The sequence below is a fragment of the Pyrgilauda ruficollis genome, unplaced genomic scaffold (assembly GCF_017590135.1).
Source record: "Pyrgilauda ruficollis isolate IOZ18807 unplaced genomic scaffold, ASM1759013v1 scaffold7, whole genome shotgun sequence".
NCBI classification, from domain to species: Eukaryota; Metazoa; Chordata; class Aves; order Passeriformes; family Passeridae; genus Pyrgilauda; species Pyrgilauda ruficollis.
The window spans coordinates 8,641,366-8,668,260 of NW_024528821.1; the positions used below are offsets into that span (position 1 = coordinate 8,641,366).

The following is a 26,895-nucleotide window of genomic DNA, read 5'->3' on the forward strand; positions in this document are numbered from 1 at the left end:
CCCCCTTCCTACAAGTGCTGACACCAGGTCACAGAACTACCAAAAAGAATACACAGTACTGGCCAAAGAAGGCATTTCAGTGCTAAAAATGTCAGTGGAACCTGTCATTCTTCTGGGAAGTATTGTTTAGAATGACAAAGCTCAGTGTGTTACAGGTTAGTTCAAGTCCTCCAAATACTGAAGCAGAAAGAAGCATGTAAAGCCGGGAGACATCAGAGATTTCAGTAATTAGGTTTTATCCATGGAGTTCTTCCAGGAGAAGAATTCTCTTGTGGCTTGTTTCTAACTGGTAGCCCAGCAGAATTATAGCTGTTGATGCTGAAGCAAGGAAGAAACAAATGAACTAATTCTAATGTTTTTTGGGGTTTTTTTCTGGCCGACAGTCAATGCAGTAATGTTTAGTGATTAGGGAAGAAATAACAGAAATGCTTTTATTACCTTGTTTTAAAGTATATATTGTAGAGGTAGCTGAGAAGTTTGTGGCTGTGATCACATTCTCCCTGTTTGAAGTATCAAGTTCCACTCGTGTCAGTTTTTCAACATCACTGTGGAAGCTGCTGACTTCCCCTGTTGGGAAGGTTGCATTGGTCAGGTGGCCATCAGAGTCATACCTGCAAAATGATATTAAAGAGCCATGAAGATACACCCCTGTTGTCGTGTAGATACTCCTAAAAGCAGAAAAAATAGTGAGAGGTAGGAAGCATTGTCAACACTGCAGTAAGTAAAAAGGTAAGAATTGGTCCATTTAGTCACTCACAATGCATTCAGCACCTAGTCTGAATTCCTGCTTGGAGTCTTTTTCAGTGGTGCTGGTTCAAATACAACTGGGAATACTATGAGATGCTACCTACATCACCCAGCCTGTGCCAGAGGTTTCTGTGCTGCTCACGGCTGGCTGGGGCTTCCTCTAGTGGGCTGTGATGCAGGAACAAGGCCACTGGAGGTCACTCGGTGGTCAGGCATCCAACTCACCCCTAAAACGGCATTTTTGTACCCATAAGATTAAATAAAACCAGTTCTTACCTTCTGCAACACTTAAAAGCTGCCTTTTTTCACAGATGTGTGAAGCACATAATATGAGTGGTGAATGCAAAAAGGGGACCTAAAGCATAACAACAGTGATAAAATTAGATTGAAATCTGCAGGAAATAAGTTGCCTACATGGGTTTTGCTCTTGTGTTTTGTTTCCCATGGGTCTACTTAAATCAGCAGGAGCTTCTCACCTAGAATCTAGAGCACTACATTTCAGTTCACCTAAACTTCATCAGTGCTAAAGAAATTCTTGTAGCTCAAGGTACTTGATTGTGAATCAGGCCATGTTACCAAAAAGTCAATAATTAATTCCAGAGCTCTGGAGCAGCATTTCTAACAGGTCTTTTCAGTTCTATCAACATAATTCTTCTTTCTGATGGTTCACACAGAAACCAGCACCAAGCATTGCTTGGTGCTTGGTATTGTTTCATAATAATGCCTCACATCTTAAAAATCTTATTGATGCTGACATGTTTTTATTCACCTAAGACAACTCACTGATATTGCAGAGTATTTGCATGAGCAAAACCAACTCATCTTCATAAAACAGAAACTTATTGTGCAGGTATGAAAGCATAATTAAGTTTTCATGTTTTATTAGTTGTCTCCTTTCACAGACCAAACTGATATATCAGCTGGTGGAACTGCACTGTCGCCAATGAAGCTCTTCCCATTCACATCAGCAGATGATCTGGCTTTGTTCTTCCCTTTCAGGTATTGGCATAATTTCTCTAGGATCTTTATCTGCCCCTAATTAGTCAGACAAAATCTATATGTCACAAGAAGTATTGGTGAAAAAATATCAGGATTTTTTTGTCTTCCCTCCAATATAAAAAAAGAAAAATAGAGCTGCTATTCTTTTCAAACAAACACTAGAGAATGAACTACTAACCATCTTGTGTTTTTTTGACAAATAAGTTAAAATTAATCAAATGTTAAATTAAAAATAATCTCTCTCCTTTTCACCTCTCACTGCCCTTATATATACTGTGTGACTTATTTACATTCTCCCCTTCTGCCAGTTCCATGCAAGTTGACTGGGTGCCACAGGCAGCGACTAAAATTGACTCAGATCACTACTTTTCATCATTAGAAAACTCCACGAACATCAGGCAGTTATATTTCATTTACTGCTTGATCAAACAGGTGTGACAGCCTGGTAGGTTATTTGGATTTGCTACTGTACCACAGAAAATCCCCCCAAACTGCATTTTTAAGGTGCAAATACAGCTGGTTCATTACAATGTACTTGTGTTCAAGACACGGGATCCATCTTCACTAAGGATCCAGTTTGGCTGCTGATAGTGCTGCTGCTGAAATACAAAACTCCCTGTCTGGCTGAAAATGGGATAAACTGCTCCTGGCTGGCTGGCCAGGAAGGTGCTAACTCGTAATGAGACCCGAGCACACACCAGAGCCTCTCACTCGTGTAGATGGCCCCACTGGCTTCAAGGAGGACACGCAGAAGAGTGTCTCAGTATTGATTCCACAGCATGATCATCTAAAGGGTTCTTTTTTTCCTTCCAGACTGCTCCAAGAAACTCAGCCCTCTGAGGACAGGTTCTGTCACCTTCCACATGATGAATAGCAGCACACTGGGACTCAGCTCCTGCAATGTCCTACCCATACTAATAGGGGTGGAATCATGACATATTTCTTAATGTTAATTTGGGGCTCAGTTATGCCACTGTTAATCATGTCAGTGACCATTTAATCATGCAAATAATTGCATTGATTTCAGTACTCACATGAGGAAGTGCTCACCAGTATTTGAAATGCACACATGGGGATATTGCTTCACAATCCATTTGCATTTCTATGTGTAGCACAGTTAAGAGTTATATCATTTCAAAGGGAAAGCAGTCTAATTAATTTTTTTTCTGAGAGAGTTGTTTTTTGCAGATGTTTTCTTGTCCTTGATTTAATAGAGGACCAGTGCTTCCCCTCCTCTTTTACAGCTTTAATGACACAATATTAAAAGAAATCTAGATGACTTAAAATTGTACATTAGCTATAATTGTATGCAAGAGCTCTTTCAGCACTTCAATTCCATCAGATTAGAGTAGATGGATGACAAGTACTTTTGTAGGTGGTTTTCTACCTCTTAATAATTTCCCTCTGCGAGTGAATCTGACATAAAGGTAGATGTTCTGAACAGGTCATTATCTTTGCTCATATTCCCAAGTATGTGTGATATGTGCTGTTAAACAAACTCATCCCTATTTCAGCTTGACAGTGCCACGGGTCGAACTTTTGGATGTGAATGCAAATCTAGCTTAAGCACCAAAGATGATTTCAAGCAATTTGAAAGTTACCCTTACTTCCAATGCTACATTCTCATGGTGCTCACAAGCAATTCATATATATATAAGTAAACCCTTCAAAAAGTTCTAATTTTCAAACTGAAATTGGCTGTCAGTACAGAATGTGACCTCCCTGGAAAACAGTATCTGGGCAAAAGATAACCAAGGCCATCACCTATTCACAGCCCATGACCTATTCATGGTAGCAGGTGAGCAGCATCTCCTGAAAGCACAACTATTCAGCACAGAGGTGATTACAGCCCACTGTCTCTCAGACTGGAGCACATCAGGTTACAATATGTGTTTCAGTCATTGAGGAATTTGTAATGTGCTATGAAAATGACAATATATTGGATTAAATATACATATTAATGACATGATTTTATTTAATTGACATTATTTAATTTTGTTGCTGTTTTTGTAATGCTAAAGTTGTAATTCTGTTAATTTTCCCTGACTGATGTAGGCTGGCAGGAGTGTGTGGTCATGCAAAGCCTGGACAACTCAAAGCATTGGTGAGGACAGTGTTACCCAGCCTGTAGTTAAAGCTGGGAAAGTATGTAAAACTGTTTAATTTAGCAAAATTTCTTTGTGTTAATCATAAACATCATATAAATCCTCCCAAGGCACAGGTACTTCTTAATGAATATATCTATACTACATAAAGCAGGAGGCACTTGCAAGCAGGTGAAGTCCTTTAAAAGATCTTTCAAAACTTGAGCTGTACTTTAAAAAGAGGAATGAGCAATAGTATAGCAAGAGCAATAGTGTGAAATGGTTTATGCTCAATGTCAGTGGGACATTGAGAGTAAGAATACCAGGACTGAAAGGCACATGACTAAAAATAATCTGCTCTCCCATGCTCTAACAATCAAGGCCCTGCTACAAGGCCTGCCGTTCAGCATTTTAATAGACATGGCTTGGAGTTACTGTAAAGGCTCTTTGAAAGTGTCCTTGGTCCGTGGTCTGGACTGACATCATCATCAAGTGGGGATATAAAGGGCCAACTCTCAGCACTGAAATTATTAAAAAGAAGCATACATACATTTACAGTCAGTTCTGTTTATAAAAGGTGACTCTGATCAGTGTTTGAACAGCACCAGGGCATTAGCAAGCTTGTGTTGTTGCAAGAGAGTTTAAATGTCAATCAATAGATGTTTGATAATGATAACTGAACCAGGAAGATCCTGTATGGTTTTGTTTTCCCAGGTATTGTAAAAAAGGCCCTCTCTAATGGCTTATACTTATGCCCACCCTATTAATTTAGTCTTTGGCAGAATAATAGAGAACAGGATGAAGAAATATCCTGTTGAATAAAAACCCCCACATACTAGGCAGCATTTTCTCTGCTTTTATCCTACTTTCATTTGAAGAAATTATAATTCTAAAAACTTGTAATGACAGGGACTCAACTACCTCTCCAGGTGACTCAGGCAGTAACTCACTTCTTATCAATGTGTTTTTTGTCCCAATCTCACCTGGATGGTTTTCATTTTAGTTTTTGAACATGAACTCCTATGCTCCACAGAAAATAGGTACTATTATTCTCCTTAAGGACTCTGAACTAGAAACACGATTTCCATCCAGCGCTTGCTGCATCCTCAAACAGGGATTATGGCAATTAATTACAAGTAAGGAGAAATCCTGATACAAGACACCTCTTTATAAATCAAAAATGAACTTCCTCTTGGGTTGTTCTTTCTCTGGGACCAGATTGGGATGTCCTGACTCCATCTTTAATTATCTTGTCTTGCTTTTTAGAAGTTCTATCAATGGTCTTGTTTATGAAGCCTTTCCTATTCCCCTTATATACAGCCTATTGCTATTACATATCCTTTTGCTATTATTATATATCTTCCTTCCCTGCTGGTAGAGACAAGCTCACTCTTGTCTTTGGATATTCCTTCCACTGAGAGTCTCAATTTCCTTTGCAACACCCCATTCTCAGATGAGTATGCTAATTTTCCCCTTTTTGCCTTCTTCAGGAATTTTGCAAATTCCTGATTCATATCACAACTTGCCTGTACCACTTAAGCTACAAAAAAAAAAAAAAATCTCATATTTTCATTTAGAGAAACAGATTCATAATAAGAAAGTGCAAATGAAGTGTAATTTCAGGCAATCTCTGCTGCACTTAACAGGCACTGTGCACAGAGACTTTACATATGACAGGTTTAGGCACCTAAGGAACGGCAGTGCTTCATTTTAAAAGCTTGTGCAACAGCACTGCTTGTCCTGTCTCACACAGTGTTAGTAGCAGGGTGTCTTTTTAAATGGCTAGAACTGTCTAAAAAAGTTTCAGTGCTCATAGATAAGTTCCAGTCCTCATAAAATAGGGCTCCTTGCACCAGGCATTTAATGTCGTGGACTTACTCATACACAGTTGTCCATCCGTTTTCATCGCTCTTGGTTGCTAAAAGCCCCGTGTTCCCAGGATATGTCATCAGGGCCAGGTTGTAGCCTTGGGCATAGACCCTTTTCAGAACCCCATTGCTGCTTATGGTGAGCCAGTAGACCTGGCCCCCCGGCACCACGACCCACAGGGGCAGCCCGCTCGTGTCCCTGCGGATGTGCACCGAGTTCCCGTTGCTGCTGGTGATGGTGCCCACGTCGCCGTCGCCGCTGTAGGAGAAGTTGTAGATGTAGTCCCTGGTGATGAGGTTGAGCGTGTGCAGGTGGGTGCCGTTGATGGTGAACTGGTAGAGCTCCTGGTCGGCGGGCGAGGCGATCTCGTACAGGTTGGAGTCGCTGAGGTGAGCCTTGTTGCGGCTCACGGCGCGGATGCGCACGTTGCCCAGGTCTGCCACGTAGAGCGTGTCATCGGGAGACACTGCCAGGGAAGAAGGTGCCTTCAGCTTTGCGTCTTTGGCATATCCACCATCACCTGGAGGAGAAATGGTAATTTTAGCAATCTCTAATGCCCTTGTTAAGCTGATCCTCTAAGCCTGACACGCTACTTCTCTGCAGTATCATTTACAGGTCAATAAAACAATATCCTCTTCCAACTAATTAAATCCCTATTATCTAAGGTTGGTGCAATTCTAAATTAGTCTCAGTGAAGACAAACAGGAATATAAATTATCTAAATCACAGCATTTTTGCTGAGTCCCAAACCCTGCAGTTCAGGAAAGCTTTAATGCAGAATTATGAACGAAAAGACCACAATACCTGAAGTTTCATTCCCTACTTACTGTCTGTTGGCATGGTGTTAAAGTAGAATTGTGTTGTAAACAAAAAGAAAATAAAACCCAGTAATTCAGCTAAAATGACACTGAAAGAAAGATTAGTTTATACTTATTAAAAACTCAGCACTGCAGGAAAACAAAATCAGAACAGTAGCCAAAAAGTGCCTTGAGAAACAATACCTTTCAATATCTCTTGACAATTTACTTGATTTGTGTCATTTAAGGTTTCAAAAGGATTTTTACATTATCATGGTCTGTAATGTGTCTATCAAAATGAGTTTACATGAGCAGGATTTCCTGTAAACAGCAAGAAAGCATATTAAACCTCACTTTTAGGGAAAACCACATTACTGTGTGTATTGCTCTCCTTCTCCTGACTGAGACATGAAATTGCTGGAGTGTTTGAGCACACCCTATGCTTCCTTGGAAATGAAAAATCAGTGGATCTTTCTGCCAAGCTGACCCTACCTTTCACCAAACCAGGCTGGCACAATCATTATATTTGCCACAGTTTTTTTTTTCATTTTTCAGCACTGAGACTAGTTTTCCTCAATAGGAATCCAGTCCAGGATTCTGTTCCTCACTGGTGTCCTGCAGCCACCACTAAAGCTGGCAGCACTTGGCAATGCAGTGGAGCCTTTGATTATCATCACAATGCTGGGTCAGTAACCCACCTTCTGTGGAAGACCATTTGCATTTTTCCTCCCTGTTCTTGACATACTTAATGTTTTCTTGTCAGTAATTAACCTTTTATTTGAAATGAGAAGCTTAAGAATTATGATGACATTATTATGGAGCTGAACATGGCAGTTCTTAGAGAAGACAAGCTGGCAACATACTGCACACCTCTGTATGGGAATGCTGCCTTTTTTCCCACTATATTTTTATGAAATAAAAGAGCCACACTTCGTTTTGGTGGATGCAGGGGAGCGTGGCTGTGCTGCTGAGAATGTCCAGCAGTGCACTGCAGGCCTGGAACTGGCTCCATGCAAAGAAAAAGGGATTCTGCACAGTGTAAGTTTGCACCACTTTGCTGGTGGTGCAGTATGACATGAGTGATGAGAAGGCATAAGCTGATATTTTGCATTTCATATGAAAACCCTTGGTAACTCCTCTTGCTGAGCAGGGCTGCCTGTTCCAGTAGCATTTAGGTACAATTTGGTATCATCTTCAGCAGGGGCAAACGCAGCTTCGACAAATGACACAGCAAGACAGACCTGGAAGTAATTCTGAACAATGTGTAATCACTGTATCAAAAGAAAAAAAGCTAGGACCATCCTGAAGTTCCTCCAGTGGCAATGGAAGACTCACATCTCAGAAGTCAATGGATTAAATTCGTGAAGATCTGCTGAAAAGGTTTTGGGCTTTCCAAGGAAACCCAATCACTGCTTGTCTCTCCTTCCCCTTGTTACTTTGCTGATCTGTAGCTTTATCAGAGAATCTCAACAGATGACAGACAGGAAATAAAAATCATCTCCTTACCTGAAAAACAGTCACAATTAGGATCAATCTTGCAGTCACAGTCTGACGGGGCTCCAGCAATGACAGAAATTTCCCCGTTGGTTGTGACCTGCTGGATGCGGTTGATTTTCCGTTCGTCGGTCTCCGCGATGTAGAGGATGCCACTGTGGGACACGGCGATGGCCCTGGCGGACTCCAGGGTGGAATGGATGGCCACCTTGCTCACCAGGAAGTGGTCGATGCCGGGCACCTGGCAGTGAATGGGGCGCCCCGCAATAATCCGCACACGTCTGCTCTCAGAGATCTGCAGCACTATGTTGTTGTCCAGGACGTACAGTGAATTGTCCAGAGGGTTCACTGTGAGGTCTGTCGGCCACTCTAACCGCACCTGGAAAAAATATTAAGGGGAAGCAGGGAAAAAAAGTGAAGACGAATGATTAGGGCCGTACGGCAGTTGGATTTAACCATCTCTGATCACATCATCAGGATGCCTGGCAGATTCTCTCAGCACTGCTTCTCTAGTACCTTTAATTAGGTTTGGAACAAATTTCAACAAGCATACTCTTTTCTGAGGTCCCACTCCAGGTCCCACTTGTGTGGAACAAAATTTGATTTGAAAAGTAATTTAGCATCCTCTGAGAGGTATTTGCACAAGTCCATTAAAGCGGGAACTTTATTATACCTATGCAGTCATGCAAATAAAAACACACACTTCATGTCATGCAACATCAGCCAGAAAATTTTTTTAGGCCTGAATGTTATTGTTTCAAGGTTGCAGTCAGTGCTGGCAGAGTGGAGAACAGTGAGAGGCTGTCAATGTTGTAACACTTTAATTGCCTGTTAGCACAAAAGGAAAATGACATACCAGAAGAGTAGAATACATTTCCACTGTTATTTACTAAGCAAGAAATGTTTATAAGACTTATATACCACAAGAAATACAAGCTTAATTCTTTGTAACAAAATAATACACCAATATATCTTACTTTGTATGATAATGCAGCCAAGCTTAATTATTTATAATGATTTTGCTTCGTAAATTCATTATTTCAGTCATGGATTAAGTAAATTCATCATACTTAAGGGTAGCTTTTTGCCTTTCTCTGTGCAGGTGAGAATGCTGACCAAAGGAAGTTTCAAACCAAGCTGGAGGAAACAGCTGAAGAATGACCTCACTCATCTGATACCTTTTGCATTGTGATCTGGAGGAATTAAACATGCTTCACATTAAAAGTGGGGCTTCCTGTCAACCTGAAAGGCAACCAGTACAAGGCTGCTGATTACAGCACGTGCTGGCCAGAGCTTCAAATTCCTCCTGCTGAGAAAGGCATTTCAGGATTGCTGAACTGGGAAACAACAACAGAGCAGCCTGGTCCCCCTCCCAGCTCATGCCAGTGGAGGATTTGGACTCCAAGTTGTCTGTGGAGAGGTGAGGAAATAACTGAGCCCCTGAGATTGCAAGAGATCATATTTAAGTCTGTCTCAGGATGCTTTCTTTACTTGTTATCCTTCATGAAGAGATGGCTGCTTTTATCTGAGTGGAATTTTTCTGGTCTAAATATTTCAATCATCAGAAGACAATAATTACCAGCCTAAAATGTAACTGCTTTATATGTCACAAAAGCCTTTAGTATTTCACTTTTTCTCACTTTGATGCTGCTTTTGCTCATTTTTCCACTGTGCTAATTAAAAGCATTATGAATGCAGACTGCTGATGCTAACACAATGCTAACACTGAGGAATACCATATGGTGGAGTGTGTGGCCATCACTCGCCACCTGCTTGCCTGGGGTCAGCTCGGCAGCCAGGCTGGACGCCAAGTCTCTCCCTTTCTCAAGCAGCAGTATTTCCTGAGTAATCTCGTTTCCAGGACTATTGCAGGCTTGGTAAGTGATGTTTTAATGATGTGAGGGCACTGCAGCTGCTGTGTCCATCCTGCATGGCTACCACACCATTGCAAAGGTGCACGGAGCAATCCCATTCCTCCTCGTGCCCAGGCTTTTGAGCAGGCAGCATCAAAACTGGCATTAAGACTAATACTGTTGGGCTCAAGATTTCTTCTGAACCAGGTGGTTGAGTCCTTCCAAATGATGCTAAATGTGGTGAAGCAATTGGAAACAGATTCCTCCCATAGAAGTGCTAATTTCTGTGCACGTGTGACAGCCTGGGTTCCACCCACTGCTCTGAGGCTGGTTTGCACGCCACTGTTAGCTCTTGCATCACCTGAGAGCTCACTGGGACACCAAATAAAACTCTTCACTTAACAGAAAAATCTCTACATGGATTTCTCCAAGAAGCTTGGAAAAAACCATATTTGCAATGCACCTTTTAATGCAGAATAATTCATTTTTCTACCAAAGTAGATGGATTAGTTTTAATGGCAAATAGATACCTTCAACTTTAAGAGCCTCCACAGATGGCATTGCTGTAAAAACAATCTTTGATTATCTGCAACTAGATTATTCACAATTAAAAATCTGGGACAAAACCATCTATTTTACCATAATGACCTTGCCTAGCACCTGCCATGTTTTGATAGCAGGTTTTCTTTTTTTGGATCAGCTACACTGCCTTTGCCCAGAAAACAATGTGAATTCTTCCCACTGTGAAGGTATGTCTGGTGTCCTGTAGATAAACAGGGACTGGTTTGGGCTTAGAAAACTTTTTCTCTGGTTTATTTGAGGCTGATTTGGTTTACTGAGATAGAAGAAACTCTTATGCAGCTGCACATTTCACTTGAAGCAATGTGCCTAAAGCTCAACAGCTGTTAACTGCAACCATATTTGCTTTCATACTGCTCACATCTGTAAAACTAACTGCAGTGAGGTAAAAATAAATAAAATTTTAGTTGGAAACATCCAAACGATTTTTGTTACTAGACCAGAACTGCTGCCCAGCTCTCTGCTCTGCAAAGCTAACTGAAGGTTATTCCTACAGCTTCCCTTCTGCGGTTTAAAGCAGTCACGGATGTATCCATGGTTAAATTTCATCTGAAATATTGAAGGTAGCATACACCTGTCTGGAGATTGCAGCATAAAAACCAGCTGCTGCAGACTGCAAGCTTATGCGGGTGAAATTGGAGGGGGAAAAAAAAGGTGAAATAGCTGAATTAAAATCAAACATACAAAATAACACAAATCACTGGGCATTCCTAATCTGAACAAGAATTTCACAGATTTACAGAAATCTGCACTGTTCTGTCAGGATTAGCCTTCATGACATCTTAAAGTGGTGTAAGATGGGACTGCTGCTGTCCCACTCCATCCCTTCTCCCAGGGCAGTCCCCAGCAGCAAGGCCAGTTTGTGTCTTCCTACAGAGAGCAGGTTCAGGACAGTTTGCTGGCAAAAAACTAATCACCTAAATCAGCTTAAGCTGAAGTGTAACTGCACCCTCAGGTTCACTGTTACCTTGAAAAGTCACTGGTTGTTTACTTCTCGTTAAAGCAAGCTGCCCTCTGGCAGCTTCTGTGACCAAACCATCAGTTGTGCTTCATTCAAAGGCAATAAATATATTACAGAGAAGCACCTTGATTTTCATCTGATAATACTGTGCCTACTACAAAGTTTTTCCAGACAAAACCTCAGTTAGAGTTAGAATATTAAATCTGTTAATATACCTTTAAATTTGAACCAGTACTTCACAAGCCTGTGTAAAAAAGTCCTTTTCCATATATGTATATGTGTTTTGTAACTCAAAATTGGGCCAATTCCAAGCATTTTTTCTTATATTCAATGGGGCTTCTTTTCTTTGAGCACTGACCAGAAATGGCATTGCTGATTATCCCATTATAAACAACCAGCCAGGGTTTGTTTATTCATCACAGACTGAAATTTTCAGGTGACAATTCTGGTTTGGTTCACGGGAGACTGAGTATATGCAATAGCAATCACTGACAAAACAAGTGAACCCTTGAGCAATGACACTTTTTACATGTAAGTATTAACATGTCAGCTTTTCTGAGAATTGAACTGTTAACATAAAGACTCCAGCTATATCTAATAATCCACCTCTGGTTTGAGAGGTGCAGAATTAACACCCACTGGCCTGGCTTTCTAATACATTTTTTCATGTCAAGTGTTCTGGAAAACACAAAGTGCACTAAGGTGGCTTTAGTTTAAATGAATTTTCACTGGGAGATCTCACCATGGGCTGCAAAGGAACCTCTGCTCCAGCACCCAGAGCATCTCCTCCTCCTTCTTCATTGACCTGGGTGGCTGCAGAGCTGTTCCTCCCACATATTCTCACTCCTCTCTCTTGAGGAGGCTTTTTCTCCTTCTTAGACACGTTATCCCAGAGGTGTTACCACTGCTGCTAATGCCTTGGCCAGCACTGGGCCCATCTTGGCACCAGCTGGCCTTGGATCCGCTGGACATGGGGGCTTCTCACAGAAGCCATCCCTGCAGCCCCCCTCCTAAAGCAAACCTTGCCACACAAACCCACGCCATTCTCCCACAGCAAAGCTTCACAACCAAATTAATAGCAGGAGTTTTTTGCCCAATGTCACTGCTAGGAGAGTCCACACATATACTTAACCATACGTGCCTGTAGATGTACACAAATCCATGGGTTAGTTTGTGAAGAACACTGCTTCACTTTTGGTTTTGAACATATGGATAAAACTTTCTGCGCATTTTGCATGACGTTTGATGGCTGAGCCATTTTTGGTACTGTTTTAAACAAATCATATCAAACAATTTATACTGTTCATATCAAAGTAAGACAAGTGAAGAGTGAAAAATTTATCCTTGTCTGCAAATGCCAGGTTCAAGAGCTTAACTGTTTGGTTGTGGGGGTAAATTTCACTAGGATAAGTTTCATTTATCATGGATTAAAAGAAGCTGCACAAATCCCTAGAAAGGCTTCATCATTGCTTTGATTTCTTGCCATGCATTGCTTGTTTATTTTGATTCAATTTCATGTAACAGCATGAAATTCATGCCAAAATTTTTCTGATAGTCCTGACTGATGGATTACTTCCTATCTGTGCTGCTCAGCTTCAAGCACTTCTGTTTATGCTACCTCTGCCTTTCTTCAGCTCTATGATATGCACTTGCAGACCTGTTCATGGCCTCTTCTGTATTTCTCTTTTGCTGCTAACTTCCTTTTAAAATTTCCTTTTATTTATCTTAAGTCATAGAATATCCTGAGAGGGATGGACCTGCATGTATTGAGTCCAACTGCTGACCTTGCAGAGCACAGCCCCAAAAATCACACCACGTGTCTGAGGACATTATCCAAATGCTCCTTGAACTCTGTCAGGCTTGGTGCTATAACACTTCCCTGTTCTAGAGCCTGACCACCCTCTGGGTGAAGAACCTTTTCCTAATATCCAACCTATGTCTCCCCTGACACAGCTTCATGCCATTCCCATGGGTTCTATTTATACTGACTTCAGATGTTGTTTCCAAACTCTTTCACTCACCACAATGTCCTTCTAAATAGCATTTTTCTCTCTTCCTGCCTCAATCCTTTTTTCTCCTTCCTCCTGGGAGAGAAGTGGCTCCAAGGAAGGACTCACACAGGCAGGCCATTAGGAGTGAGCTGGTAGTTTACAAGGCTGGAGCAGACTGATTCTGCTTCCATGAACTCTTCACAGGATGTCTCACTACATGTATTTCTCTCTATTTTTTTCCCGTTGACAATCATAGATATTTTTTCATCATTTTCTGTCAGTTTGCTCTCACTCTGGGTTCTTCCTTTTGTTGACACTGACACTGTCAGCTCCCCTCATCAGCTTTGCTCCTTTCTTAATGGCACACAGCGACAGAATTCAAGTCCTGTGGTTTGACACTGGGGAACCCTTCCCTACAGTGGGATTACAGCCTCATCCCACGCTGGAGGAGCCTTTGTGTCTCCTCCTTCTGATGCTGCATAGCATAAAATCCAGAATTTTGCAGTTCAGCTGTAGCAGTCCCTGCCCTAAACTTCACGAATGTTGCTCTCTGCACTCACTGGCTCCCAGTGAAAAACCAAATAAATGAGTTTTACAGCCTAATGGCTGCTGTTTTCTACCCTGGGCTGGGAAAGCAGCTGTGGCACATTTACAGATGCAGCTCAGAGGTCTGAGGCCACCAGTTCTCCAGGATCTTGGCTCAGAGAGTCTCCCTGCCAACCTGCTTTTGCTGTCAATTATTTCCAGCTGATGAGACACCTGCTGCAGGAGTATGAGAAAAAAGGCACCACTTCAACAGTTTTCACTGCTTGTCTTTGCTTGCCACAAGACGGACCTGCTGCAGGAGTATGAAGGAAAGGCACCACTTCAACAGTTTTCACTGCTTGTCTTTGCTTGCCACAAGACTTGCTGTGCTTTCATTTCCCAGCTCTCTTCTTGTTTCATAATTTCTTGTTATTTTTTACTGCTTCACAACTTCAAATAAGGTATCTGGGGCCTAGTAAATCGATAGGAAAAGTTGATTTCTGTGGGGACGGTTTTCAAATCGTCCTTATTTAACAATAGAGGGAATATTATCCAGTGTCACATAAGCACACTGACTATAAAAATCAATGGGACTTAGATTGCTAAGCCATTTAAGTCTGCTTAAACATGGTACCCATGGTTTACACAGGCTATGAAAGGAACACTTTGTTAAATGCTCAGAAGGAATTTATGAAGTATTTAGAACAGACTGGTACCTCTGAGAGGAGGAATCTTAGACTCTTCAATTAAAATATCTCAAAATAGACCATGAATTTGAATCTAACCCAAACATGTCTCCAGTGCTGGAGTGGGAATAGATGTCCTCCAAACATGCTGCTGCAGGTAATTTGTAGAGCCAAAAGGAGGGAATGAGACCAGGTGGAAATCTAGCTAATAACAGGACTGGCTCCATTCTGCCTCACTTTGTAACTCGCAATTCCAGGTCCTGGGGCTTGTCAGACAAGATGGCACAAAAGTGGGGTTGCATAAATCTTGAGTTTTGGCTTCATCTCTCTGTTTTGGGCTCAGAAGTTCTGGATACAGAAAGCCAGTGTGCTGCCAATGCAGATAAGGGAAAGGAGTATCTGGAAAAGCTTTAATTGAGACAGTAATTAAGAGCTGTTTGAGAACAGTGAGGGGCTGGAGCTAGCACGTTATTGTGTCTTTTGTTTCCAATAACTGCTGAGGTTCATAAAAGCATCTGGCCTGAAAACGGAGAGGATGAAACAATACAAAAAATGAAATTTCCAAAACTGAAAAAGGCAACCCCCCTGCCTTTCAGCAACATCAGCCACTGTGAATATATCACCTAAATACTCAGACTCTTCCCTGAATTCTGAATGAAACTCATAATGAAAATTTAAATTAAGTTCTTGAAATTAAAACTTCCTGCAGATTTGTGCCCAGCAAACTGCCTGCCTCTGCAGGATCTTGACCTCTGATAACAGCTCTGCTCCTCAGGGCAGAGCTCCTTGAACTCCAGGGATGGGCAGAAAGCGGGACTGGGGGAAGAGGACGAGGAGCTGCTGCCAGGAGGTTTCCAGCTGAGATCTGGGAGCCAAAACTGCTCCTCAGCCAGCTCAGGGCTGTGAAACACATTCCCACAAGGATCAGAACAAATGCCAACTCCACAGCCTTCACAAGAAAATACAAATTCACTTCTGTGGTTTAAGCCTTCCCTTAAGAGTTAAACTTGCAAATAAAACTTCTGCACGGGAAAGAAAACAGGATGGGAGAAATAGCTATCCTGAAATTCATGCTTATGGCAGGGCACCTTCTGTGGCAAATTCCTACAACGTTATGCAATTCAGTATTACTAGCTTTTTAAAATCCATTGCAAGAGTGAACTAATTCTTTACTAAATTGTAGCAGAAAGTTAAAGCAAAACAGCTAAAGAAAAGTTTCATGGTTATCTTTAAATTATAATTTTTTTCCCTCATAGATATAAAAATGGTAGGCAGAAAAACCAACAGAAGTAATTTGAGTTCTTACTTTTACAGAAATTAGCACCAAGATGAATTGTTATCACAAGATGATTGTCTACAACTAATATTTCACAAGTATTTACACAAATAGGTCTTTCAACTGAGGAAAATGAATGCAAATGAACTAGCTGTGGTACTGAACAGAAAGCAAACACATACTGCTGTAAGATTTCAAACTGCTAACAGAAAAAAAAAAGGCACCTTGCATTTTGCAGAACAAACAAGACAACAGCATTCTGTGCAGCAACCCTTCGGTGTGAGCATTTGTATTGACTAAATGCAAGAAAATGCACTGGAGAACATTTGAGAGAGACTGTAAGCAGGCACTCTGCTTTACATTTCTGTCAGTTCAGGGCTTTGGTTACTGCTGCGATGCATATTTGGATATGCATTGTCAGACTGTGCCAGAACAGCTTACAAGGATAATGTTTAGGACTGGAGTTTTTTAAGCAAAACTCAATAATTACCACTTGACTGAATAACATATCTCAAGCCTGTGATGGATTCACTTGGACATAGAAGGAGAGGCATTCTCTTTTCTTGCCTTCCAAAAAGGCTGTAGAAAAGAGATTTTAGAAGTACACCTGAAAATAGTTTAAAATGGGTTCCTAATCAGATCAATAAATAGTTTTTGATTTTCAGTAGCTGAGTTCTAGGTCTAGAAAGGCATAGAGCATGGCTTCAGGCCTAGAAAGGCTCAAAGGGCTCCACAGAAACGTTAGGCAGGCTCTAAGAAAAAGCTCTAAAAGGCTTCCAAACTATCCCAGGAGAAAGAGCCAGTGGCTCTCTAGCCATTGCTCCAGAAGCCGTGGATTCCCCTGCTCCATAAGCTGTAGATCTAGAAAGGCTGCATACCTTAAAAACTCCTAGACACCTTCAGAATGACCCTTGACATCTCTAGTGAGGTCCTAAATATCTGGATCTCAGGCTTCTAGCAGCTTCTAGACCCAGAAAACTAAAGGAATCCCTAGCAAGTACTAGGTCTAGAAATGTCCTATTAAATCTCTTCCTTATTCCTTCAAACCAAATTAAAAAAAAAAAAAAAAAGAAGCAAATAGCATAAATCCTTCTGGCTGACTGAAAGCATACAAAAATAATTTCACAACGAAATTAGTTCCTAGGACTAGACTGCTTTACAAGTTTAACCATTTGAACTCCTCTGATTTCCTAAATTTTTGGCACACCTTTCATGAGCCACCCAACAGAGTTATAGCTCATGGCAGCAACAGCAAAACTCACATTGTTGTTATTGTCACTATTGATATAGACAAATAATTTTAATTCTGAAGTGGCAAGAAAAAAGGAATAAAAATGTAGTATATATGGATGGAGGACCTAAAGGGTTTTTCATCATATCATGACTTTCCCTGGTTGTCACTGGAGACAATGACACACTGTGCAGTTTCCCATTTTGCTTTGAGCAGCTGATTGAATGGCTATTGAGTGATGTTCAGACATTTATGATTTCCTGCAATGTGACCTAAATTGCTAAACTTCGTAAATTTATTCTCCAAGGCAGTGTATCATTTTGCATGCCACACTCATCCCAAAGGAAGCTATCAGCAGGAGATGAGGCCCAGTTTATAAAAGCTGAATGTCCTTCAGACATTTTTAACTAATTTGTTTGTAAATGTGCTATTGTCAGAGTAACATACTGTATAAAACTGTGCTCTCTATCATCCTGTTTGCAGCTCTCTGTGACCTGAACCCCATAATGCACAGCTTTAAGAACACCCTCTCTGTGGCACACTACAAATGGGTAAAACCCATTTCTGTCCTGACATTTGCCATTTTTTTCCTTCACTGACACAGTGTTTTTTCATTATTTTTTCCTTGGCATAGCCAATGGTAGAAAAGATGCTGCAGCAAACATGGTATCATGGAGAGGTGAAATCAGGCATTCTTAGCTGTCACTGCCCAGGCTGCAGCTCTGACCAAGCCAATGCAAGAATTTCTATCCCTGCAGTGTGTGACATCTCTGCAGGACAGACCACCTCTGGTGCCTGCTGCCCTCAAACTCCAGACTTCTGACAACCATTTAGTTGTCACTCCCCTGGCCCCCTCCCTAAAAAGACAGCTGTGCAACATTTCCAAATGGCCAAACCAGAATACAGTGTGCAATCTGAAAGGTCTGGAACAGAGGCAGTAAAGACAGCTCCACACAGAGCTCAGTCATTATTGTTACTCACTTCATAACACAAAAAACCTGTTACATCTGTGGGAGGTCCTTGGCCCATAAATATGTGAAGGACTGCTTGGTGAGAGGAGGAAAGCAACATGCACACAGTTCCAGTCCTGACAATTTTGAAAAACATGGCTAAAGTAGGAATTGCCTCCATCAAAACAGCTGTTTCTTGAATCACAGGCAAACCTTGCTAGTGGATGTGGATGAACCACTGGGTTAAAACCACTGGGTTAAAAAGGAGGGACTTTGTCTGCTTGGCTTGGCTCTGCATGTTCCCTTCACCCACATTCTTTTTTCAGCACACTGACTTGGGGCTTGGAGCCCAGGATGGCAGGGACCAGCTTTCACTATCTGATTAGTTATGGTAGTTCCGCAGTGTAGGGAGAAACCACATACACCTGCATGGATACAGACACAGGCATATATGCATATATAGATAATAGATTAGGTACCAGTATCTCATTCATGCTTACATTTCATCCATTTTATCTCTGCAACAGTTGAAAAAAGACAGATGTAGTAACCAATGTATGTCAACACATTGCAGACTCCCACCAGTCTGACAAAGTTGTACTGAACATTTTCTACAGTGCAATTCAACACAGTAGAGATAATAATTTTCTGCCAAAAATAACTGATCCACTTTACTCCATCGTACTGAAACCATATTTAGATAAGAGAGAGCATCAAAGGCTACTTGCACATATGGAATAAAAGGTGGAGCTTTGAGAGAAGTTGGTTGCTCATGAAAGACTGACAGGAGAGCCCAAAATAAGACAGGCTTCTCATGTGGGAACCCATTCCCCAGATGGCTAAGAGAGGGTCAGGAGTTTGTGGAGCTGGGCAGTGTGACACTGGTGTGACACTGGTGTGACACTGGTGGGTGAGCTGGAGGAAGTCTGGGGGTGGCAAGGCAGCTTAGATGAGCTGGTGGATGTTAGGTGCAAGGGCTTTGTGCATGTGCAGGCAGTGTTTGGTGAGTGTGGAGGTTTCTTCTAGTTGGAAGGATGCATCTGAGAGCACCTGGACTCAGGGTTGAGCTGCTTCCTTCTCACCAGCCATCCAATTCTTACATAAGATTTTTCCTTCTTGTAGTTGCTTATTAGAAACAAATTTTTGAAAAAAGAATTAAAACCTGTGTCTGTGTAGCAGGAAGTAAGAGGGAAGTCATGAGCAGAAGTCTCCTTCACTTCCCTATCAGGTATCTAATACTGCCTCAACAATCAAAGGAAAGGATGCAATCACTGGAAGAGTTCATTAAAATGTACACAGTCTTTTACTCAGTCATAATGGATTATTTATGGCAGATAATTGAAATAAATTGCTGTTTTGCAGGTGCTCAATACAAACAGAATATTTGGGCTGTAAGGGAGAAATTGCAGTATGACTACATTGGATGCTATCTTGTGTCTATGACTAATTTCAAATTCAGTGATAGAATAATTTGATTGGGATATAAATTAGTTCTGATGAAACCAGTCTGCTTTCTGTTTGATATTCAAAAAATTACATTGTACACCTACAGGTCTGATTTATGAGCTCTCAGACTTTTTTTCACCTGATGTTCTAATCCTATGTGCCTCCTTTCTCTCAGCTTTTGAAGAGAGGTTACTTAGCTGATCCTGTACCCCTGGGTAAAGATATTTGCCCTTATACCTGAAGATCCTTTTTTAAAAAGGCTTTCAGCTTGGTTTTGCTTCGAAGTATGGATGCTAGTGACTGCTTGCTCCTGCATATGCTATTATGGCTGGAATGATTTTGTATAGACTTTCAGTTTCCGAAGAGTACCACTTAATTAATTGGAGGGACACCTCATTTTTGAAAAGGTTTGAAAATGCCTCAGTGAAGACCTGTTCTAGTCTATTTCTTCTGTTCCAGAAGCACATACTTTCTTGTGAGATACAGTTGCTCCTTACTGCACACTCACCTCTCGCTACCCTTTCAATTAAGCTTGGCGAAGTCCTGGTTCCACTGAAGTCAGTGGCAAAACAGTTGCTGACTTTGCTGGGGCCATGACTTCCACTCTAGCAAAGCCAGAGAAGAAAGAACATGAAGTTAAGCAGTAGAGTAAAAAGAACCAGAGAACAAGCTGACTTCATTTTGAAAAAAAAAAAAAATAACAGCTTTGTGGGCCCTTCATCCAGCAAGACCCAGAAAAAATAATAGAGTTCTTTTCTAAAAAGCAAAAAACACTGAAAGTCCTCTGTAAGGGAAGATCACAAATAAAATAAAAGGGTCTAGGAATTGTTATTTCTGCTTTGTGTGCTTTTGTTCAGCAATTTGCAATATTTATGCTGCATTAATTGCTCACAGCTAGAAGAATGTATCAAAAGACACAGGTAGAGGACTAAAAGGAAAGGAAGAACAGGAGTAGTTCTGCAGTACTTTGCTACAGTGAAAACAAAGTTGTCCCTTTCTGATGGCACAATTAGAATATTGTGCATCTAGTCTTAAAAGATGCCTTTTCTTCTTTCTGCTTTTACAAGAATGCAGTTTATAATGTTGGGTATGTAGAGAAATACCTAAAGGAATAGTGTGTGTTCTGACCTACAATACTAATGAATTAATCAGCTCCATGTAATCTTGCAGTTGTTCTGCAATATTCTACTCTCAACCTGACTTAGAAGTACTTCAGCCTAGAATCAATTTGGTTTTGTGCTGGCAGCTCGCTTCCCCTGTTCTCACCCAGTCATCAGATCATATTTTTGTCTTTCACATTTTTCTTTCCTTCCTCCAGACGTACCCAGTAAAAGTTCCATTCAGGCTGTGCTTGCTCTGACGAGCAGACCCTCATTGCTGCTTTCAAGCGAGGTCACCATGTCCTGGGAGCTTTTTGTTCTGCTCAAAAGGCTTCCACAATGCCACTGAAGCATATTGTGCCTGTGCAGATGCTGCTGGGGAGCGCCTGCAGCACTTGTGACTGCGGGAGCAATGTCAGTGTTTGCATTTTTGAGATATATAAAACATTTTCAAGCAATTCTGCTCATCTCACTCCTGCTTCCCAGCAGTCTGTCTCTTGCTTCACTATTTCAAGTAGGTCATCAACAGCATCACTTATTACCCTCTCCCCTCTTCTCCATCACTCAAAGCAGGCTGTCCAGGACACAACATTCCTGCCGTGCACGGGTCGCCTTTAAACCCCGTTCTAGAAATCTGCCTTTTAATTTGACCTGTGCGAGCAAATTGCCTACGTAAGTAACACTGTCACATTTTTATAAGGGAGCAAAACATTTTTTGCAGTGTCACTGAAGTTTATGTGAGGCAACACAATATAGATGGTTCCCTCACGTGGAGAACTGCTGAACAAAGGCTGATGAAGTGCAAATGTCAAGAAAAAGTCTTCAAACCAGACCTTTCATTTTGGAACACGGCAGTGACAGTTATTAACACCATCAATCAGGTCAGAGCTATTGCTTTGGCACAGACTCGTGCCTAGTGGGACTGACATAAGCACGAGAACAAGACCATGGTTATAGGCAAAGAAAAAGCTCTTGGGATTCATTTTCTGTTGACTTGCAAATGTTTGGTCTCTGTATTTGCAGTGACTGTGCTCGAGATTGGTTTAAACAGCTCCCAAATAATACCTGCAGCCACTCACACAGATATAAATGACTTGTGGTTTGGAGCAGTGGAAATTCAGCCCACATATTTCTCATGGGAGGAAAGATACAGGATGAAATTGCAAGACAGTAGAAATATCTGCTAATTCTCTCCTCAGCTTTCACTGTAGCATTGGAGGCAGAACAGCAAAGCTTATCACTCAAGATGAGCTGTAGTGTTTTTACTTTCACACAAAAACTCCCACAACGTCAATATAACTTCCAAGAACACTGGATCTGATGAAGTCTGGTTTCCTAAGGACTTCTGTCGCATGGCTGACTGACTTGGGAGTTTAATAAGATCCAAGCGCGAAATGAAGTTTTCCTGTGAATGGGGCATTTATTACATCCTGAGTAGAATCTCTAGAGTTTAATAAAAGAAAGCTTATGCTGCAATATTTCCTTTTGAAAGGGCACTTTAGGTTTCTGTCCTCCAGCTGGATTAATATTTTTTATGGAACATGTAGGAATTTAATTGCTGTGAAGGTGGGTGTTTCTCTACAAATTTGTTTGAAATTGGCCCAAGCTTTTCATTTACTGTGAGGAAAAAAATACTGACAGACAGATAGACACACGTCTGTCTGCTCTCAGCTGCTATCAATAAACTAGCGAAAAAATATCAGCATATCCTAGGGATGTGCAAACAAGAAGAGAGTGTGTACATGTGAGATAAAAAACAATCTGGAGAGGCCTCTAGTCTAGACAAGGATCCAGACCAAAGCCATCAGGCAGTGAAACTGAATGATGATCCCATCTCTTTTCTTTCCATCCAAGTCTCTTCCCTTGGCACTCCTGTTGTGGCTCATGACCATGTAGGTGTCTGCTGAGCTCCTGGAACCAACAGTGAGTGCTGAGCACATCCACATGGATAGTAACATGCCTAGTTCTGAAGAGCCATTTTCTTTAGGTTTGCTCTATTAACTAATTGAAGAACACTGAAATGATCTGTGCAGAGAAGAAAAGTCATCCAAGTTCTGAACAGGCTGAAACAGTATTCAGAATGCTGGTGTACCATATAAACAGTTCAGCTGAGCATCCCTTTCCTTCCAAATTCAGATTAAAATCCCCCCAGTGAAGTATGAGATCAAAGTAATTAAAGCTTGGTCATTTATTTACCACAACATATCATCTTTTCAGCCCCATCTATCCTTTCTTCCCCTGGTTATGAATGCAAAATATTATGCTTAAGAAGGAGAAGGTGGTAAATAACAAACATATAATGATTACCAAGAATAATACCACGAAAACTGATATTGGAACAAATGATTAAACCCTTTCATAATCAACTAATTTATTCAAGTGAATGCCTGAAAGCTAAAGCTTGTCATTTATGCTGGTGCTTGCAATAGACAGTTACTCTACATATTTACTCCAAGAGTACATTTTTGTACTTTAGTCAATTAAGAAATACTGATTTTGGGCAAGTTGTTGATTTTACTGTCAGAACAAATTTAGCTTTGAGAAATGATTTTATTAACCTATTTTGTAAGTCTCTTTAAATACACAATTTGTGAGCAACCCACATTCTCTTGATTTAAATGCCATTTGTAACTTAGCCAAAAACTAATTCAAGTGGAGATGGGCCAAATGCATTTATCATTTATGTTTATGCCATTCTGGAATAAACTCAGCAGTCTTGCAAGGATATACACTTGTTTCTAAGTGACATATCATTCCATTATTTTCATTGATATAATTCCAGATTAACATGCTTGACTTCAAGGGGGTGTGATTATTTCATACGCTTTTCTGGTTATCAGCAACAGTTTTGGAAGAATATGATTGAGCAAATTTGATACAGTTACTTTTCAGAACATGCATTCTCGGTATTTATTTTATGTCTATGATTTACTGTGTATGTGAAATACCTCAAAGGTATGGATTTTGTGAAAAATTTCAATAAATAGAGTTACTTAAACCCCCTCAAAGCAAATCCTCCAAACAAGAAATGCTTCCAAAGGCTTCATGTTGCAGTGTCCACATTGTGACTTCACTTACCAGTGAAAAATATACAGAAAATTATATAGTATTGTTACCCTTAGAAAATGTGACTGGCCACTTTTTAGGGACATGTTTGTAAGCCATAATTTATTATGTTTTTTAGAATATTTACTGTCACGCATTCACAATTTCATTGAAGACTATCTCAATTTAGGGGTAAGGCCATGTCTTAGTTTCCCAGAATACTGACAAAATTGAAAAATTTTGCAAAATGTGCAGCCATATTTTCTTGTAGCAAGGAAACACTTGAGTGTTCATGAAAAAAAAAAGGGTTTATTCCTGCTTCTATGAAAAGGAGACCATACCCCAGATGCATGAAGAATGATTTGCTCTATGACATCTTTCTTCTTACCTATGACTTTGCAGAAGCCCATCTTTCACGGCATTGGAACTATGTCGTAGGGTGAGGTAAATGAAACTTGTTTCTGGCAAGTAGCCAACCTATGAAGAACTAGGATTTCAGAGCTATTTAAATCTACTTTACAAATTTAGCACATTTGAATTCAGCCCCAAACATTTACTTTTAAAAATCAGTTTTAATTTAATAAATAAATAATTTTCTTTCTAATTTTGCCAGACCCCCTGCCGAGACTTATTTGCTAATGGGTAGTTGCATTTTTCAAAAGGAAATGAAAACGATTAAAGCTCCCTATTTGAGATGCAGTGAGACATTTTCTTACTGAGCAAAATCAGCAAAAAATTTGAACACAAATACACAGCACATATTACATTAGGCAAATAAAGCAATTATTTGTACAGCCTGAGAGTGCAGATCCAGAAGGAGAAGGCAGGGAGCAGACGCTGCACCTGGCACCCTTCCCTGACCTCAGAGATATCTCATCTGGCTCTGGGTGCCCCAGGCAGTTGTTAGATGTATCCAAGCAGCAGTGCAGTGCTCCAGGCAGCTGTGGGCTCCATGAGGCATGGCTCCTGCCAGCTGGTGGGCAGCAGTGCAGCGGGAATGCTGCTGGCTGTCAGCTGCTGCTCAGCACCTGCAGGACAGGCTGGCCCCAGGGCGAGGGGCCAGAGCAAGAGCCAAGGTACCCAGAAGCTGTATAATCTTAAAACCATTACCAGGCTAATTTAAGTTTGGGTTTAGCACAACTAAGCCAGTTGACTCTGTTCTGCTTTATATGGAATAATTACACATCAGCTGGACCCGAGAGAATACAAAGGCCTGTCTATCTTAGAGCAGGGAGGCTGAGTTTCCCCTCCCCACATTTGCAAACACATAGGGTCCACTGAAACACTAAACACAAAAGAGAAAGAAGTTTCAGCTCAACATGAGGAAGAAGTTCTCTATGTTGAGTGTGGCAGAGCACTGGAACACCTGCCCAGGGAGGTCATGGAGTCTCCTTCTCTGGAGCCATCCAAACCCCCTGGATGCATTCCTGTGTCACCTGTCCAAGGTGATCCTGCCTTGGCAGGGGGGCTGGATTGGGTGATCTCCAGAGGTCCCTTCCAACCATAGGAATTCTGTGATTTGGTGACATGTGAAATAGAACACAAACACTTCTTCCTGTTCTGATTCTAGTAAGAAAATCCCCAAGTGCTTCTGCAACAGCAGCATTAGATCCCTTCATTTGACCCTGTGAAATCTCATAAGAACTAACCAAAACATTGACCCCACATTCTTCAGGTATGTGAATGCAAGACCACAGTAATTTCCTATTACTCAAAATCTACTTAGAAACAAGCAACAAGCTCTTACCATTGTTATGCATTGAGTTTTAACTGTGATTCTCCAGTTGTGAAGGACAGAGGAAAGGGCAGGGAGAAAATGAAATGAAAAATTAACCTGATCCTGGTTATTAGCTGACATAGTCCATAATAGCTTAGTATGTCACTTGAATACCTCAAGATTTTTTCAAGTACAGCTTCTCCCCTGTTTTGAAGCTGATTAATTCAATTATTTCTTGGCAAAGGCCAAGTCCTTCCTTGTGCTGTCTGTAGGTATGGCTCACTGACTAGCAAAGAGTACCATTTACGTTTCTCCATGATTATCCATATTTCTTTTTTAGCATAAGCTAAAAATGTGATAAGTTCTTTTATTCCTATTTCTTTTACTATTCCTATTCTTTTTGCTCTTGACATAAGAACTGAAAAGCATGTTGAGAAATTGAAATGCAATAGTTTCACCACAATATTGCTGCTCTGTAATTACTTATTCTAATGCTCCTCCATGACTTAGAACAGATTTAGATGTAAACAGAATATCTATTTTTTTCCATTTACTAGTTCAAGCAAATCAGTCTGAATGCTGGACTAAAGGAAAGCACTTTAAACGTCTGATTGCCTTCTTAGAAGATCTATCTCAGAGTAGCAAGCAACTTTTAAATGCAGTTTGTATTCTTTACATAAGAATGTATATATATTCTCTATATATTCACAGGCCATCTCCTGGGAAAAAAATCAAATGTGGTTTTAGATTTACACACCTTAAAATAATCATGTGAGTGGAAGGACTACTCCATACTGTGCCATTCAGAATTATCTGACTCATCCAGCATATTCTATATACAATCTTGATACAAGACAGTAAGTGATCTGTCTCTACAATGAGTATCAAAGTGACAACACATAAAAACGAGGTGTCTACCTGAGTGATGTCCATCCCAGAGTCACAGCTCAACGGCTGGGTTGATGTGAGGCCATTTGAACCTATTATTGTTGTGATCACACCATTCTCATCAATTTTCCGTATCATTGTACCATCAACAAAGTAAATAAATCCGTGCTTATCTACAGTGATACCTGGATGAAGAGGAAGGGTAAAAAGAGTGTTAGTGCTGGCATTATCTTGATTAAAAAGTATCAGCTTAAAATGTTTCCTCTCTTCTTAGACGATGAAAATTTGCTGATTTAAAAAATTATGATTTCCCCCCTCCATCCATTACTATTTGAGGCTTATACAAACTGTATATGGAAAGTTCATACCCATCTCTCAGATTAGCTTTGACTTAAAGAGAAAGAGAGAAGATGTGAGGATGAAACAAAATAAAGCAGCAGAGGTTTTGCTTTTAATGTAATTTACATACACAGAACAAGAGTCTTCAACAACGCTTCATGTCTATCACAAAGTGGGCAATATTAGCTTTTCTAAAAACTTATCTTACAGTTGATTTGTCTTCATTTTAATTTCACTTTCCTCATTCTTATACACAGACAATTTCTAAATTGCTGTAGTCTCTGAATGATGAGAGTGTCTGAGCAAGGAAGAGCCCAC

General features: G+C 40.7%; 1 protein-coding gene across 4 annotated transcripts in view; it reads right to left on the reverse strand.

The window, feature by feature from the left end:
- The window catches only part of TENM1 (teneurin transmembrane protein 1), a 225,769-nt gene that overhangs the window by 17,646 nt on the left and 181,228 nt on the right, over positions 1–26,895 (reverse strand). For all 4 annotated transcript variants that reach the window (XM_041485140.1, XM_041485142.1, XM_041485143.1 and 1 more), the window contains 4 exons: positions 26,269–26,423; positions 8,003–8,369; positions 5,709–6,219; positions 439–611 (listed from right to left, as the gene is read on the reverse strand). In XM_041485140.1, coding sequence (XP_041341074.1) covers positions 439–611; positions 5,709–6,219; positions 8,003–8,369; positions 26,269–26,423 — 1,206 coding nt within the window. The remainder of the gene's footprint in view (positions 1–438; positions 612–5,708; positions 6,220–8,002; positions 8,370–26,268; positions 26,424–26,895) is intronic.